This window comes from Myxocyprinus asiaticus, chromosome 50, assembly GCF_019703515.2.
Source record: "Myxocyprinus asiaticus isolate MX2 ecotype Aquarium Trade chromosome 50, UBuf_Myxa_2, whole genome shotgun sequence".
Taxonomy (NCBI): domain Eukaryota; kingdom Metazoa; phylum Chordata; class Actinopteri; order Cypriniformes; family Catostomidae; genus Myxocyprinus; species Myxocyprinus asiaticus.
In genome coordinates this window covers 24,951,369-24,970,192 of record NC_059393.1, presented here as the reverse complement: position 1 = coordinate 24,970,192, position 18,824 = coordinate 24,951,369, and the positions used below count along the sequence as shown (strand labels likewise).

Sequence of the window (18,824 nt, the reverse complement as noted above, 5' to 3'; positions counted from 1 at the left end):
AAAATTCGGGGATCTCTTGATACCAAGCCAAGGTCAGGTAGACCAAGAAAGATTTCAGCCACAACTGCCAGAAGAATTGTTCAGGATACAAAGAAAAACCCACAGGTAACCTCAGGAGAAATACAGGCTGCTCTGGAAAAAGATGGTGTGGTTGTTTCAAGGAGCACAATATGACGATACTTGAACAAAAATGAGCTGCATGGTTGAGTTGCCAGAAAGAAGCCAATGCCACAAAAAAACCCAGTTACAATATGCCCGACAACACCTTGACATGCCTCACAGCTTCTGGCACACTGTAATTTGGAGTGACGAGACCAAAATAGAGCTTTATGGTCACAACCAATAAGCGCTATGTTTGGAGAGGGGTCAACAAGTATTGTGTGGGAAATTAACCTTTAATTGCCATTTAAACCTGTGTGTGTCACCTTGTGTGTCTGTAACAAGGCCAAACATTCAAGGGTATTCAAACTTTTGATCAGGGCCATTTGGGTGATTTCTGTTATCATTATGATTTAAAAAGGAGCCAGACAACTATGTGATAATAAATGGCTTCATATGATCACCATCCTTAAATAATAGACAGTTTTTTTGCATGATCAGTCATATTTTCAAAATCAATGCCAAAATTTCACAGTTTATGCCAGGGTATGCAAACTTTTGAGCACAACTGTATATATATATATATATATATATATATATACACACACAATATGTATTTATATTTTATATAAAAATTTCAAATAAATAACAATATTAACAAATTAAATTAAAACAATGTAGCATTCAATTGTTTGTGTAAATATTGCTTCAAGTTTTTTAAAGAAATATTCAAGAGCCAGTAATATAATAGAGAAGTCCTTTAAGTTTTTCAGTAACTGTAGCAATGAGTTGAGCAGGAAGTGCTTTTCTCTTTTCTTGTCAGTATTGTTGTTTGATTAATAAAAATGATAGGCCTATAACAGACTTAGGCCTAGGTTAGGGTTAGGTCTATTAGGCTGCATTTATAATACCTTAATATCATGTCAAAATGGGCATTTTGACCAAAAAGCACAGTTGACTGTTCACGCGCACTGTTGTGCACGGATAGTCGTCATTTGGTAAACTGTTCTATGCACCTGTATTTGAATACCAAAATCACTATTTGGTTATTCTACACATGCAATAGAGGCCTGGAATACAACCCAGATGGATTTGTTGTTTTTCGGGCCAGGTTTGTGTCAGTTTTTCAAATACAAGGCAAGTTAGGGGCTGTTCACAGGTTTTTGTGTATGCCTGAGCTGTTTTTCATTTGTTTTTCTATGTAAATATGCACTGGACCAGGGTTTGCCCAAGGTCCTTAAAGTGCTTAAAGATCTTGAAATTAGCTTTTAGAAATTTAAGGACTGGAATACCTGGGAAATCTGCATGTTTTGTTGAAAAGTGCTTAAAATTAACACAGAAAATTTCTATACATTTAGCATGCCTGAGAAACGCATTAATTTTCCACATCTTTTATATTTGGGATTATCTTATACTGTATGTATATATAGATTATGTTTGGGTTCCATTGAAAATAGTATTTTTTATTTTTTTTGCCCAGTGGTATCATAATGCGTATTATAGAGGATATTTATGATATTCATTATTGTAGAAAGCTGGATCTGCAATGTAAGGTTGTAACAATAAATATTTTCTGTAATGACAATGTATACTGACTACTGTACTTCACCTCTCTACAGATTGTTAAATCCTTCTGGAGAAGAAGCCTGTCAGTATTTGACTTCAGTTCTACAAGTTAAAAATCCTTTACTTATGAGAGAACTTAATCTGAGTAAACAGAAACTAGAAGACTCAAGAGTCAATCAGCTTGCTGCTCTTCTGGAAGATAAACACTGTAAACTGAACACACTTCTGTGAGTATATCAATTTGATCATCTTTAGTTGAGAACATTTTTAAAATCTTTTGTATTAAATTTATAATAACTGGTGATGATTAGTATTATCATTGCTATTCTTTGAATAAAGTTTTGAGGACTGTGATCAGTGAACCATCATAAAGTGTTTTTATTTGTCTAGTAATCATTTTATTCTGAATACTGAGCTGCATTTAACTCACACTGTGATAGGAACCAAGCAATCACAAGGAGAATCACACCTGAGAGAAGTGTTAAGGTGTAATGGTGTTCCAAAAAGATTTTATTTTGCAGGAAGTGCAAAATGCGCAAATAAACAGTGATTAAAGACAATCATAAAACAAGGTTACATAAAAGCCAAAGCAGTCTAAAAGCTATGTCTGTTTTTGGTACCATGAGCAGTATCTTCTCTCCTCCCTAAACAATGGAGGCCGGAGTATAATGCACTCAAGCAGCCTTAGAAACATTGTCCATGTGCTCCAAACACTCATCGTCCATCTTTTCTCGTGCCTCTAGTGGCGGCAGGCCTAAATATACACATATTTCCCGCCTCTGCAAATTGGAACATACCAGCTTGTTTAACATTAACCCTCACCTCCCCATTCTTGTAAAAAAGTCACATTAACTAAATAAGAACGAGAGATAAAATGCGAGTTAAACCACCAATAGATACAATAAATAGGACGGATAACATTTGCACAATAAAACTGGGTGAGTAAAACAAGAAATAAGTCCTTTAAACACAGTAAAATCCCAGGATGGAGACTGACTCGCAGGCTCTCCGTCACACAAACATTTAGTGAATCACAAAATGCTCATGGTTACAAAAAAATTAAGCCTTTTAGCTGAAAGCTCAACATTAAAAGGATAGTTCACCCCAAAATGAATATTCTCTCATCATTTACTCACCCTCATGCCATCCCAGATGTGTATGATATTCTTTCATCTGCTGAACTCAAATGAAGATTTTTAAAATAATTTATCAGCTCTTTTTGTCCAAACAATGCAAGTGAATGGGTGCCAAAATTTTGAAACTGTAAAAATCACAAGTCGGCATAAAAGTAATCCATAAGACTCCAGTGGTTAAATCTATATCTTCAGAAGCGATATGATAGGTGTGGATGAGAAAAAGATCACTTTTAAATTCTTCTTCTTGTGTTTTTGGTGATTCATATTCTTCATGAATATTGACCAGTACTGGGCAGGGAGAAGAAAAGCAAAAAAGGGCTTAAATATTGATCTGTTTCTCACCCACACCTATCATATCACTTCTGAAAATATGGATCTAAACACTGTAGTCATATGGATTTTTTAATGATGCCTTTATGTGCTTTTTAGAGCACCACATTTTGACACCCATTCACCTGCATTGACCTACTTCTACAGAAGAAAAAGTCATACACATCTGGGATGCATGAGAGTAAATAATGAGAGAATTTCATTTTTGGGTAAACTATCCCTTAAAGAGTGTTAACATTGATATGACTGTGTGAATGCGGTATTACAGAGAAACAGTGTGGCACTCTGACTTCAGCTCTATGTTCAAATTTTTCATACCTGAAGGAGCTCGACCTCAATGGAAATCCACTAAATGACTCATTTGAAGAACGCAAAGAATGTATATAATGTCCTTAAAGATTCACACTGCAAACTGGAGAAATTGGGGTGAGTAATATTCAGTTATACACTATATTGCCAAAAGTATTCGCTCATCTGCCTTTAGATGCATATGAACTTAAGTGACATCCCATTCTTAATCCATAGGGTTTAATATGACGTCGGCCCAACCTTTGCAGCTATAACAGCTTCAACTCTTCTGGGAAGGCTTTCCACAAGGTTTAGGAGTGTGTTTATGGGAATTTTTGACCATTCTTCCAGAAGCGCATTTGTGAGGTCAGACACTGATGTTGGACGAGAAGGCCTGGCTCGCAGTCTTCGCTCTAATTCATCCCAAAGGTGCTCTATCGGGTTGAGGTCAGGACTCTGTGCAGGCCAGTCAAGTTCTTCCACACCAAACTCGCTCATCCATGTCTTTATGGACCTTGCTTTGTGCACTGGTGCGCAGTCATGTTGGAACAGGAAGGGGCCATTCCCAAACTGTTCCCACATAGTTGGGAGCATGGAATTGTCCAAAATCTCTTGGTATGCTGAAGCATTCAGAGTTCCTTTCACTGGAACTAAGGGGCCAAGCCCAGCTCCTGAAAAACAACCCCACACCATAATCCCCCCTCCACCAAACTTCACAGTTGGCACAATGCAGTCAGACAAGTACCGTTCTTCTGGCAACCGCCAAACCCAGACTCGTCCATCAGATTGCCAGATGGAGAAGTGTGATTCGTCACTCCAGAGAACGCGTCTCCACTGCTCTAGAGTCCAGTGGCGGCGTGCTTTACACCACTGCATCCGACGCTTTGCATTGCACTTGGTGATGTATGGCTTGGATGCAGCTGCTCGGCCATGGAAACCCATTCCATGAAGCTCTCTACGCACTGTTCTTGAGCTAATCTGAAGACCACATGAACTTTGGAGGTCTGTAGCGATTGACTCTGCAGAAAGTTGGCGACCTCTGTGCACTATGCGCCTCAGCATCCGCTGACCCCGCTCTGTCATTTTACGTGGCCTACCACTTCGTGGCTGAGTTGCTGTCATTCCCAATCGCTTCCACTTTGTTATAATACCACTGATAGTTGACTGTGGAATATTTAGTAGTGAGGAAATTTCACGACTGGACTTGTTGCACAGGTGGCATCCTATCACAGTACCACGCTGGAATTCACTGAGCTCCTGAGAGCGGCCCATTCTTTCACAAATGTTTGTAGAAGCAGTCTGCATGCCTAAGTGCTTCATTTTATACACCTGTGGCCATGGAAGTGATTGGAACACCTGAATTCAATTATTTGGATGGGTGAGCGAATACTTTTGGCAATATAGTGTATATAGTTGAATGTAAAATTAAGAGGTCGCAATTAAGAGATTTATTAATGGTTCGTAGAAGGTGCTTGAAGTACTTGAAATACTTGCATTTGGCTTTTTTTAATAAGTCCAGGAAAACCTTGAAAATTTTAGTGTACTCAAAAAAAAAAAATATTATTTGAGTGTGCTGTATGCTTCTTATTCAGAACCGATTACATTTGAAAAATACCAATGATTTTCATGACTTTCAGGTTTTGAGGTGTAAATTATTCTCCAGAGGTCCAGACCACTGCTGAAGCAGTCCATAGACAGCGCGGTCACGTGGCACCTGTTACTTTTCGCAACGCTTTTCAGGATGGGCCAATTACAATCGATTATTAATGGTTGAGGATTTAAAAAAGGATTTATAGATACTGCTGTGGCGGATTTCCATCCACGAGTACAAATCCTTTCAACTATCAGTTGTAATTAAAACATTTTCTCCAGAGTAAAAATGTCTCCAGTGAGATTCAAATATTTTAAAATGTTCTGAGAGCCATCAAGCGCACTCTTGTGGATAGAAAGCTTTATATGTTATAGGTAATGGCTGACAGCATTTGCAGTTTCGGTCAGTTCCTCATATAAAGCTGTTCTATGACTTTAGAAAACATGGAACAGCACATACAGACTATCTTTTACAGGCCCAGTAATTCACTTTCATTAGAAAGCTCTCATTTAGTTAACCACAAATCATTAATTTCGTCATGACTCGGAATGGACCAAGAAATGTTTCTGTGAGAATTTGTTGTTAAAGGTACACAATTACATTATGAGTTGTGTTGTAACAAGTGGTATTTTATCAAAATAAATGTAATATTAAAATAGATGTTTTTTTTATTTAAAATGGCCAAAATCTTTGATGAAAAATCCTTAAAATTAAAATGTGCTTGAAATGTCCTTGATAGTCCTTGAATTTCACTTTGAAGCATTTGTACGAACCCTTATCTCGTAAAGTTTACGATGCTAAGATATGATGCTGTGTAAATGTAGCTGATTCTGTCTTAATTGAACTTTAGATTTTAGAAAGGTCGGGGGCAAAAACCTGACTTTACATTAAGGCAATAACGTAAATGAGATTGTCGACGGTATTAAAAAAAAACATCTGTTTTAAAACTGAGGAATATCATGAAACTGTTACATCCCTACTCTCTAATGAAGTCAAATAGAAGAACTAATGTTTAATTTCCAGTAATGCAATTACAGTTGCTGATTTGTTGGTGCATCTACAATTTTTTTTATCATAATGGTTTCACTTCCTTTCATTTGATGGTGCACGAGTGCTGAGTGAGCAGACAACAATCGAGTGCCCAGCACAGTCAGAGATGATTCAGCATATTGAGCTCTCTCTTCTATGTGTCCTCACTGTCCAGTAGCATTGGCATTTTTATTATTCTTATTGAAACATCTGAATGAACCAGTTCACCACACTTTACCAAACTTCTCAATGCTTCTTTTAAGAGGACATTTTAGGAATACATTCACTCGTCTTTGCCTCTTGTTCACAGTCAGTGTACTCTGCGCACTCACGCAGCTGTCTGCTCACACAACAGTAGCTCTAACGCTGCTGCGTGGTATCGGTTCTTGGTATCGGAGCATGTGTGACGAGTACACATACAAGTACTTGAGCACAGAATCTGACCTCAATTTAAACCAAGACACTTCATGCTCGTCTGAGTTCACATTATAATTGTGGAGAATATTTCACCGATGTAGTAAAGATTATGCTGCTCTGCTTTTTGTTATGCTTTTACTTTTACACAATAAATAATTAGTTTCTTTTCTCTCTCTCTCTCTCTCTCTCTCTCTCTCTCTCTCTCTCTCTCAATGTAGGTTAAGAGAGTGTGGTAACGACAAATGAAGGACTTTAGCTCTGAATTCAAATCCATCACACCTGAGACATCTGAACCTGAGTGTGAATAAACTAGGAGACTCAGGAGTTAAAATCATCTGTTTTGTTTTGAGAAATTCAAAATTCAAGCTGAAAAAACTAGAGTTAGTAACATACTGTATCTGAAATTAAAATATTTTTTAATCAGCCCATTTTACCTCTACTCTCTCTAGCAGCATTTTATTCCACTTTTCAAAAGCTGTTCTTTTTAAAGTTGAATTGTGTCTACTTGATGTAATAAAATTCTCTTGATATAAACTCCTGTCCTTTACAATGAAATGATTTATGGTTACACAGTGAGGTTTCCAGGTATGTTATAGTGTATTGTACTGTATTGAGTTGACTCGTAATGCTTAATTCTGTTCTGAATTTAACTCACACATTTACTGAATCACAAAATTGTTACGCTTATAGTTGTGATTTTTTTTTAGCTCATTAACAGAAAGCTCTTCAATAAGAGAGTGAACACAGATATGATTCTTTTTATTTCCTCTGTTTCGCTACAGGTTGTGTGAATGCAGTATAACAGAGAAAGACTGTGGCCTCCTGACTCCAGATCTGTATTCAAATCTTTCAAACCTGAGAGAGCTCGACCTCAGTGGAGTTTTTGTCCTAACCAGCTGTGACAAGCAACGGTACATTCTGTCGATCAACTGGTTTCTATTTTCAGCAATCGCGCTGTGCATCCCATCCGCTGTGAACTGGCAATCCAAAAACTTTCACATAACAGTATTTATCCCCTCGAAGTTTGCCATAGAACACGTATGTCCATATGCATCTTTCACTGAGTAAAGAAACTACGACTGTTGTCCCTCTGCTTTCTGATTTCATTAGTAATTTTTTTAGTGTAGGAGAAAAATGCAGGAAAAAACACTTGGTGACAGAATCACTATGAATTACAATCAGCTGCATTTGAAATGAAGCATTCAGATCAGCTTGACGTCTTGTCAAGTTCTTCAGTAAAAAAAGAAGCTGATTGGTCACTTGATGAGAATACACGAGCCCGCCCTGGCGACAGAAAACATTTTTCTGTCATGTTGGATCCTTTTTCCCCGTTGGAACCATTAACTCAGCAGGCAGTCCCGATGTTCAAGTGATTAACGACCTCCCGCTGACTCCATCTGACACTTATGTCAGTGCTATCCAAGAGAGCATTTACGTTCACTCACCTGAAATATTTTTATGCTCTTCATTCATTACTATTTGACAATAGCTTAAATGTATTAATATACACAGTGGACTGAAAATGTATTAAGAAGGAGACACCAATAATTGCATGTCTTTAGTATATTGATTGAAATTTATAATTAAAAAACAGGTTACTTGCACAGAATATTTGGTGTCCGCCGCACGTTTTGTGGTATTAATGTTAGCAATTGATTCATTTTAATGACAAATTGATTATGAAAATATCTGAAAATGGACATACCTATTAGTAAGAATTGGAGCGGTAGGTGTCAAACAGCCCTGTATAATTCAGTTAAATAAAGCTGCAATTTGTTATGAGTAACAACGGAGAAAATCCTAATCACTTTTGGAAAAGCAACGCGTATCTAAAGAAGTTCTAGAAAACTAGAAATTTTAAGTGAATTAGTACTATTATTTAATGTACAACTCCCATGAAAAATGAAATTCTATAGACTAGTAGCTAGAGAATAAATATTAGTTAGGGTTCTTTTAAAGAACAGCTTGTCATAGATGTTTTTACTTCATAAATAAAATGATGATAGCTTATAACTTTTTAATTTTAAACATTCATTAAATTGGTTCATTAAAATTATTAATATTATTTTCTCTGTTAATTCCTCCTTACAGACTAAAGAGTGGAGATTTGTCATTTCGTCAAAGGATGATGAACAAATTGAATTTCTGGTCTGAAAAGAAACCTGTGAAATTGAGAAGACTGGAAGAAGGTGACCAGTCACCATCAGATGAGGAGTCCTCAGAAGAGGAAGATGAGGAAGACAACAAAGAGGAAGACACACTGCATTCTAACAGTACTGTATCTACAGTGGTGTGAAAAAGTGTTTGCTCCCTTCCTGATTTCTTATTTTTTTGCATGTTTGTCACACTTAAATGTTTCAGATCATCAAACAAGTTTAAATATTAGTCAAAGATAACACAAGTAAACACAAAATGCAGTTTTTAAATGAAGGTTGTTATTATAAAGGGAAAACAAAATCCAAACCTACATGGCCCTGTGTGAAAAAGTGATTGCCCCCTAAACCTAATAACTGGTTGGGCCACCCTTAGCAGCAACAACAGCAAACAAGCGTTTGCGATAACTTGCAATGAGTCTTTTACAGCGCTGTGGAGGAATTTTGGCCCACTCATCTTTGCAGAATTGTTGTAATTCAGCCACATTGGAGGGTTTTCGAGCATGAACTGCCTTTTTAAGGTCATGCCACAGCATCTCAATAGGATTCAGGTCAGGACTTTGACTAGGCCACTCCAAAGTCTTCATTTTCTTTTTTTTTTCAGCCATTCAGAGGTGGACTTGCTGGTGTGTTTTGGATCATTGTCCTGCTGCAGAACCCAAGTTCGCTTCAGCTTGAGGTCACGAATAGATGGCCGGACATTCTCCTTCAGGATTTTTTGGTAGACAGCAGAATTCATGGTTCCATTTATCACAGCAAGTCTTCCAGGTCCTGAAGCAGCAAAACAGCCCCAGACCATCACACTACCACCACCATATTTTACTGCTGGTATGATGTTCTTTTTCTGAAATGCAGTGTTACTTTTACGCCAGATGTAATGGGACATACACCTTCCAAAAAGTTCAACTTTTGTTTCGTCAGTCCACAGAGTATTTTCCCAAAAGTCTTGGGGATCATCAAGATGTTTTCTGGCAAAAATGAGACGAGCCTTCATGTTCTTTTTGCTCAGCAGTGGTTTTCGTCTTGGAACTCTGCCATGCAGGCCATTTTTGCCCAGTCTCTTTCTTATGGTGGAGTCATGAACTCTGACCTTAACTGAGGCAAGTGAGGCCTGCAGTTCTTTGGATGTTGTTGTGGGGTCTTTTGTGACCTCTTGGATGAGTCTTCGCTGTGCTCTTGGGGTAATTTTGGTCGGCCGGCCACTCCTGGGAAGGTTCACCACTGTTCCATGTTTTCGCCATTTGTGGATAATGGCTCTCACTGTGGTTCTCTGGAGTCCCAAAGCTTTAGAAATGGCTTTATAACCTTTTCCAGACTGATAGATCTCAATTGCTTTCTTTCTCATTTGTTCCTGAATTTCTTTGGATATCGGCATGATGTCTAGCTTTTGAAGATCTTTTGGTCTACTTCTCTTTGTCAGGCATGTCCTATTTAAGTGATTTCTTGATTGAGAACAGGTGTGGCAGTAATCAGGCCTGGGTGTGGCTAGAGAAATTGAACTCAGGCGTGATAAACCACAGTTAAGTTATGTTTTAACAGGTGGGGCAAACACTTTTTCACACAGGGCCATGTAGGTTTGGATTTTGTTTTCCCTTAATAATAACAACCTTCATTTAAAAACTACATTTTGTGTTTACTTGTGTTATCTTTGAATAATATTTAAACTTGTTTGATGATCTGAAACATTTGTGTGACAAACATGCAAAAAAATAAGAAATCAGGAAGGGGGCAAACACTTTTTCACACAGGGCCATGTAGGTTTGGATTTTGTTTTCCCTTAATAATAACAACCTTCATTTAAAAACTGCATTTTGTGTTTACTTGTGTTATCTTTGACTAATATTTAAACTTGTTTGATCATCTGAAACTTTTAAGTGTGACAAACATGCAAAAAAATAAGAAATCAGGAAGGGGGCAAACACTTTTTCACACCACTGTATAAGGATAAATTATTCTGTGATAAATTATTCTGCATACCTAAGTCTAAAATTAGTATTTAAACATGAACTCAGTTTTAAATGTCAGAGCTAAAAAGTGCAAATCTACATCCTTTAAAGCTCTGTGAACAGCAACTTGACAGAAATTGTATTTTTTGAGATGTTGACTTACAGCAGTTCTTAAACTCAAATACTCGATTGTGTTTATATTTTATGGCAAATTTAAATAGCTTCAAATAACATTACTCATAGGAAAGTTAAAAAAATGGTTTCCTCAGATTACACAACTTTTGTTTTGCATTAATATTTAATTATTTTACTTGTTACAATCATACACACTGGTAATGCATACAGGTTGGAAGGGGCTCTGTCTTTAGAAAATGTAGCAATAATAGGAACAAACAAGTACAAATGGCTGATGTTGAGCAGTCAATAATGTTGTTATGGTATTCATACAAATTATAATCTAGTTTCTCCTTTGCATTTACAGTTGTTAAAGTGGACTCTGAAGAAGACCCTGGTCAGAGCATAGATGTTAAAGTGGACTCTGAAGAAGACCCTGGTCAGAGCATAGATGTTAAAGTGGATTCTGAAGAAGACCCTGGTCAGAGCACAAATGTTAAAGAGGACTCTGAAGAAGACCCTGGTCAGAGCATAGATGTTAAAGTGGATTCTGAAGAAGACCCTGGTCAGAGCACAGATGTTAAAGAGGACTCTGAAGAAGACCCTGGTCAGAGCACAAATGTTAAAGAGGACTCTGAAGAAGACCCTGGTCAGAGCATAGATGTTAAAGTGGATTCTGAAGAAGACCCTGGTCAGAGCATAGATGTTAAAGAGGACTCTGAAGAAGACCCTGGTCAGAGCACAGATGTTAAAGTGGACTCTGAAGAAGACCCTGGTCAGAGCATAGATGTTAAAGTGGACTCTGAAGAAGACCCTGGTCAGAGCATAGATGTTAAAGTGGACTCTGAAGAAGACCCTGGTCAGAGCATAGATGTTAAAGTGGACTCTGAAGAAGACCCTGGTCAGAGCATAGATGTTAAAGTGGACTCTGAAGAAGACCCTGGTCAGAGCATAGATGTTAAAGTGGACTCTGAAGAAGACCCTGGTCAGAGCATAGATGTTAAAGTGGACTCTGAAGAAGACCCTGGTCAGAGCACAGATGTTAAAGTGGACTCTGAAGAAGACCCTGGTCAGAGCACAGATGTTAAAGAGGACTCTGAAGAAGACCCTGGTCAGAACACAAATGTGTCCAATCAATGGTGGTATTAAGTATGAAGCCTACAATCATATAATGTTGTTGGGATTAAACTAATCCATATATGAAGCAATTAAATTTTGCTAATTAGTAGTTGGACTGTCAAGATTGTACTTTTATTGCATATATTTTTATTGTATATAGTTATATAAGACAGACACTTTTTATTTTCATTGTATTTATTTCTAAGACATTTAGCAGACAACTTTAGTAATGCTTTAGAAATTAAATTATATCATTACATTAGGAAAAGCCTATTACATTTCAAAATATATAATACTTTTAGCTATAGCAAAGTCCCTTTAAAGCTGAAGTATGTAACTTTTTCAGTATTAAAATACTTTCTCATATCCCAGCTTAGTATGCTATTAGTAAGCCATTCGTAAGTTAATTTTCCTAGAAAACTGTGAATGCAATGATATGCAATTTTATGTTTTGATTATGATCTAAAACACATTTTACTGACATCAACATATTTATTTAAATTTATTTAATATGAATAAAGTCCCTGTGAACTGCCTTGAGGAGCACAGTTTTCTTTGGTGTGTTGAAGTTTGGGTGGGACATGTTGAATGGCCAATTTGGAATGCCCAATTTCCAATGTGCTTTTAAGTCCTCGTGGTCGCATAGTGATTTGACTCAGTCTGGGTGGCGGAGGACAAATCCCAGTTGCCTCCGCGTCTGAGACCATCAACCCGTGCATCTTATCACATGGCTTGTTGAGCGCGTTGCCAGGGAGACATAGTGCAACCACGCTCAACTCACCACGCGCCCCACTGAGAATGTCCCACATTATAGCGACCACAAGGAGTTTACCCAATGTGACTCTACCCTCCCTAGCAACCGGGCCAATTTGGTTGCTTAGGACACCTGGCTGGAGTCACTCAGCACGCCCTGGGATTCGAACTAGCGAGTTAGTGAACTCCAGAGGTGGTTTTACCACTGAGCTACCCAGGCCACATGGCTCATCCCATTTTTTAAAATCATCGCTATGCCCTATTCCCTTCTAAGATAATCACCCTCCACTGAGAGTGATTTACAATGCTGTAGACAATATGACCAACTCTTAACAAGTTGTTTTTTATTTGCTGTTTTATTAGAAGTGTTTTGTTTTCATAGCTTATCAAATATGATTATTTACTGTACACCATACTGTCAAAACATCATACAGATTGGAAAGGTCTCAACAATGGGAATACAAGCATATTGTCTGTTGAATGCTATTGGCTCGTGCTATAGTCAGTCCTTACAGACATGAAAAGCAGCAGGTCTCATTGGCTCCGAAAGGGAGAGACATCAGTGACCGAAAAATATGAGTCAGTGTATGGAGGTGAACGAGAACGATTTGTTCTCTTAAAAGATTTGTTCAAAAAGACCGATTCATTTACAAATGAAACATCACTAGTGCTCATTCAATGAGTCACTCAATACAAGATTTAGTACTTTTAATAATGTATTACTATTTATTATTATTTTATTTATCTGATTAGTTTCTCTCCGGTGTGAACTCTCATGTGAATCTTAATTTTTTTTTTTCTTTCACTTGTTAAAGTCTTTCCACACACAGGGCTAGTTACAGACTTTTCGGCTCTTCTTCTTTTCTCTTGAGTCTGTGAGCGACGATGACGTTTCTCCTCCACATTATTCTCTTCCATCAGGTCTAAAATTGTAAAAGAAATTGAAGTTTATTAAACGAGCTAAAGATGGCAAAAGCTTTCTAAAAATCAGATCTCAGATACTCAAAAAAACATGACATGAATATAAATCCCAACACAGTCTTATGACAGTTCGTAATAATTTGTAAGACATTGTGAAATCATATAATATCGTACGACATGCCTTGTACAAAAACATACAAATTTTATTCACATGCATTTCCTCTGTGGTTGAAACAGTCAATTTCCGCTTGATATAATAGTTAGGTTTATGGTTTGGGTTTGTTTTAGGGGTTAAACTTTCAATAAACTATCTAAACACTACTTCAAAACCTGCTGCTTCTCTTTTTTTCCATGGTACACAACAGTAGAAGCCATACGTTTTGTATGAGACAACGCATACGATTTCTTATGATTTCGCCATCTCCTACTATTCTTACGACTTCTCATGAGATCGGCTTGACAAAACCTTTCCTTTGAATAGCTCACCCAAAAATGAAAATACTTCTATCATGTTTGCACCCTCAAAATCATTCCAAACCCGTATGACTTTCTTTCTGCTGCAGAACACAAACGATTTTGATACAATTGTAGTTAGTGAATCACTTTAAAGCTTAAAAAAAGACTCAAAAAGTGTCATAAAAGTAATTCAAGTGACTTATGCATCATATTCCATGTCTTCTGAAGGCATATGAAATGGTTTTGGCAACCTGATCTCATGAAAAGTCATACTAATTCGTATGATTTAGCATGTACAAAAATGTACGATTTTTAGGCCGAACAATGACAAGCTTATCCCTTGTGTCATTGTAAACGCAGACATTTCTTGTGTTCCATGTTACAGAAAACATATTTTGAGGTAAACCTAAACCTAAGAATAAATTGTGACATCTTACCCATACCCTAAACATCCAAAAGCCCACTTGTATAGCACCGTGTTTTGAACATGCATTTGTGAGCTTTTTTTTACCAATATTAACCCCTAACCCAAACCCCATATCTAAAACTTACCATAAAGTGGAACCCCTTACCATGTTTTTCATTGTAATATTTGTTTAGTGTGCCATGGAAGAAAGAAAATATCAGGGTTTATAAGGAGATGTGGGAGGCCTATGTGATTGGTTGATGTAAAAATCCCAAGACCCAAGTCATACAATATCGTATGATTTCGCACATATTAGTATAAATTGTCATGAGACTTTATTAGTTTTAGGGAAACCAACCAGAAACGAATGCGTGTTCCTGACTGCACGAGGGAAGTGTTTTAATGGGATCAGAACTTGCACTGATTTCACACAGAGGAGAACTATGGTGTCAAGATTTTTACCGTAAAATAACAGATATTGGATTGTTTCTCACCAAAACCTATTGTATGTCTTCAGAACACTTGGAAAATGACACTCAAATCACAAGGATTTATGACATTAAAATACCTTTTACGCAGTTAATCACTTGTTACGCAGAATAGGGAAAGTCGGATATGGGAATTTAATACTTTTGTTAAAACTCTAAAGTGAAATAGCCTAATGTGCAAGTTAAAGAGCTGATTAACCAAAATGAAACCGTTTCTTGAACCAGTTTTCAAAAAAATGAAGAAAAAAGTTATTTAATTATTATTTAACTTATTGCAGATGTAATGCCTTTGCCCGAAAAAGTGTTGTTTATAAATTCAAGATCAAGCCAATAGCATCTGCTTATGAAAATTTAATTGAGGTTTATGTGAAATCATAGTTGGACAATAAAAGAAACCTCAGACCACCTAATTTGAAAAAGACTTAATCAGAGATACTGTTCCAAAGTGATTAGCAAAACATTCATTTGACAATGAATTTTAAATGTGGTAGTGAAGTCCAAAAACTGTAATGGAACTGTGTTCCTAATTACAGACTTTTTAATAAAATTAATTTTATTTTTCATAAAAAAATAAAAAAGTTTATGACACTATATACAAATTGTGTGGGAGCATATTTTGCGGTGTGCCATTCTATTTAATTTTTTTCCCTTTTTTTTCATGAAAACAAATATGGTGATATACAGTATGATAGCGCTGTCTAATACTCAACCGTGTGACGCTGGCAAACTCTATTTTCACGCCTCTTATGAGTTTCTATCTATTGTTCTGATGTTCCTCGGCATCATTAACGAAGAATCAAGAATGGACACAAGCCTCTTTGTTCCTCAGTATCTTCATGTCTCATTCTGCAGGGTTCTGGATCACTGATCTCAACAGACTCTATGGTAAGAATGAATGAATGAAGAAACAAATAAATAGATGTAAAAAAAAGGACACTTGTAAATAATGATTAAAAATAATTTAGCCCCTCACTATACCATTTTAAATGCTAAAGATCTCCAAGTGTCCCACCAGTTATCCCACTTTACAGAAATAAATGGACAGATTTATGACCAACAATTAGCCGTTGGCATGAAATAATTCTGAGTTACAAATAACTTCATTTAGCTGAGTTTTTACATGAAACATGGTTTATTATTGACCAATCAAATAAATGCTGTTAAGTGATTAATATCACATGGATCAGTGGTTCCAAAACTTTTTAAAACACTACATCCATTTATAATTTTTTTTTCATGGCACCCTTAAAAAATGAATGAATATGCAATTGAATACGTTTCTCTATTTAGAAAGTTAAATATTAATATAAATATTAAGTTATAGCCTACACTATGAGGCGTATCGCCTTCCCGTGTTTTAACAGGTGAACATTGCTTCAAGTTTAAAGTAGGCAAATTATTATCATTAATACAATAAAGAAAAAAGATATGAATTAAGTTAAAACTGCTCTGATTTGATACATAAATTTAATTTGATTAACTAAAATGACGTATTTTCCATGACTTATTTTTAAAGAATTTTCTTTAATGTCTTTAATAGTCTTTTAGAAGACATTTGAGAGGCATAAATGCAATGGGTCCTACTTTATTAAATAAAAATCCAATGCATTATTAATGTACTTTTTTACAATTTCTTTGATTACTACAAAATTTGTAATGTGTCTAGGGCTAACTTTAACTACTATGTCATATGATCAGTCTTAAGTACAATATTGAATAACATGGTAACAGTTAGTCCATCTTGACCTGGACATGATGAATATTCACTGAAAGAAAATAATCATTCAATCGGGAATCAGACTACACTGGCTGCGCTGTATGCGCGTAATGGCTTTTAAGAGTTGTTAGCTCAGCGAGTATTGACGCTGACTACCACCACTGGAGTCACGAGTTCGAATCCAGGGTGTGCTGAGTGACTCCAGCCAGGTCTCCTAAGCAACCAAATTGGCGCGGTTGCTAGAGTCACATGGGGTAACCTCCTTGTGGTCACTATAATGTGGTTCTCGCTCTCGGTGGGGCGCGTGGTGAGTTGTGCGTGGATGCTGCAGAGAATAGCGTGAAACCTCCACATGCACCATGTCTCCGCGGTAACGCGCTCAATAAGCCACGTGATATGATGCGTGGATTGAAAGTCTCAGGCGTGGAGGCAACTGAGATTCGTCCTCCTCCACCCGGATTGAGGTGAGTCACTACGCCACCACGAGGACTTAGAGTGCATTGGGTATTGGCCATTCCAAATTGGGGAGAAAAGGAGTCAAAAAAAAAAAAAGAGTCATTGTTTCGGGAATCGGACCACAGTGCTGCCACTGTAAAGCACAGCAGAAAACATTGTCAGAAAATTTCAGTACGACCTTCCGTCCGCACGTTCAAGAATCGTTAACAAAAACAAAAGTCATGAAAATCTCACGGATCTGATTTTTTATTTTTTTTTAAAGGAACCATATTGTGATCAAAAAGCAGTTCTCGGTTCCACCCAAACCTACGATGATGTGCCGTAATTACACAGACAATTTTTATAAGCCTTTAACTTTTGTTCTTTGCATTTAAAAGATATGTCGTCTCGCATTACTGCATGAGGTCTAAAATGACATTAAAACCCAGAAAAGATCCCCAAATAGTGCTGTACTCCTCAAATTTACATCAACTGGGACAGACATGTGTCAGAGCAGTATTGTGGAATTTTCACTTCAAAGTATAGCCTATATTGTGCAAAAATAAGTAGATTACATGTTGCAAACATGTTTCTTCAATGATGTGTTCATTTCTAGAAGCGTATTAGCTATTTTTACTCTTATATTGGCTGATTGAACTCCTGGTCTTCTGCAGGCTGGAAATATGACAAAAAAATATGACTAATCATGATTCAACTGACGCGACAGGTAAAGTCAGGACTGGATCACAAATGTGGATTTTTTTTTTTTTTTTGTGAATATCTTAAAGCAGTTCTCGTTTGAATGAGTGAAAATAATTACAAGTTTTATCAGGGATCAAAAGGTGAAGATTATGTGTGTGGTTAAGTGTGTATTTCAGGTGATGTAATAATTTTTTTTAACATGCACTTATATTAATTTCTGAACTAACGTCTGCTATATTACTAATTATGTAAGTGTGATTTTTTTTTACAATTATTATTCATTGATTGATTGATTTATTTATTTGTTCGTTTGTCTTTTCTTTCGCTGAAATGTTGTGAATGAAACAGATATGGCCCATTGGTGAGAGAAAATAATAATAATAAAAAATAAAAATAACATTTTTTATTTTTTTTTTATTTTTTATTTTTACAATTTATAAAACTGAATAGACTCTCTAGACACTTTTAGTATGACCAACATTAATACACTTTCATGTGTTATCATGCTTAACTTTATCAAATTTAAAAGGTATTTTAAATATTTTCTCTCGACCTACTGTAGCCTACATTAGATAATCCTCTTCCAACATTACTGCCAACATCATTACACTTCGGTTATATTTAACATGCTTTTTGTACTATAAAATATTTGTAAAATAAAAAGATTGTGATTTCAATTTTGTGGTTAATGTTTGTTACTGTGTTGAGTTAATTAAATTAAATGCTTGGTGTTATTCTGGTTAAATAATTGGAATCCTGGCATTTTGTAAGCGATCATGAAACGGTTTAATTTACTGATATCTGATGGTCATAGCAATGAAGCGCTTTAGTGAGCCGTTGTTTTCCGTTACATCATCCTCTAACGCTATTGTGCTAATGTAATTACAACTCCATTATTAAACAACAAATTCACGTTTGAGGTATGACTGTGTAATTTATGTTGTCGAATAAAACATCCACATATCTTCAAGTAACATTTACCACAGATCTTATTTTACTTAGAAATCCAAAACTGCCTATTTAAAAACCTTTCGGAGAATCCTGAGGGAACCCATGGCCAGGGGCGTAGCAATCATTTCAAAAGTGAGGGGGACAGAATGTTTAGCGTAAGACAAACATAAATATATAAGATATATATTTTTAGGGCTGTCAATCGAT

General features: G+C 36.5%; 1 protein-coding gene across 16 annotated transcripts; it reads left to right on the top strand.

Annotated features, from left to right (window-relative positions):
* The first annotated feature begins 1,722 nt into the window (after positions 1 to 1,722).
* Positions 1,723 to 12,323, top strand: LOC127439021 (probable serine/threonine-protein kinase kinX). Of its 16 annotated transcripts, none has more exons than XM_051695020.1 (7): positions 1,723 to 1,892; positions 3,456 to 3,557; positions 6,675 to 6,836; positions 7,239 to 7,367; positions 8,548 to 8,729; positions 11,037 to 11,506; positions 11,718 to 12,323. In XM_051695020.1, exons 5-7 carry the CDS (start codon positions 8,582 to 8,584, stop codon positions 11,859 to 11,861), a joined length of 762 nt encoding a protein of 253 aa, XP_051550980.1. In that variant the 5' UTR covers positions 1,723 to 1,892; positions 3,456 to 3,557; positions 6,675 to 6,836; positions 7,239 to 7,367; positions 8,548 to 8,581; the 3' UTR covers positions 11,862 to 12,323. The 16 variants fall into 16 exon arrangements, with proteins under 16 accessions (XP_051550980.1, XP_051550979.1, XP_051550978.1 ...); XM_051695019.1 differs by having other exon boundaries at positions 11,676 to 12,323; XM_051695018.1 differs by having other exon boundaries at positions 11,037 to 11,548.
* Positions 12,324 to 18,824: the final 6,501 nt, after the last annotated feature.

Bases quoted from the DNA above. Each gene is read 5' to 3' on its own strand.
- LOC127439021 (XM_051695006.1), top strand. From the start codon at position 8,582: ATGATGAACAAATTGAATTTCTGGTCTGAAAAGAAACCTGTGAAATTG. The intron at 8,730-11,036 runs GTACTGTATCTA...TTGCATTTACAG, and splicing joins AGACACACTGCATTCTAACA to TTGTTAAAGTGGACTCTGAA.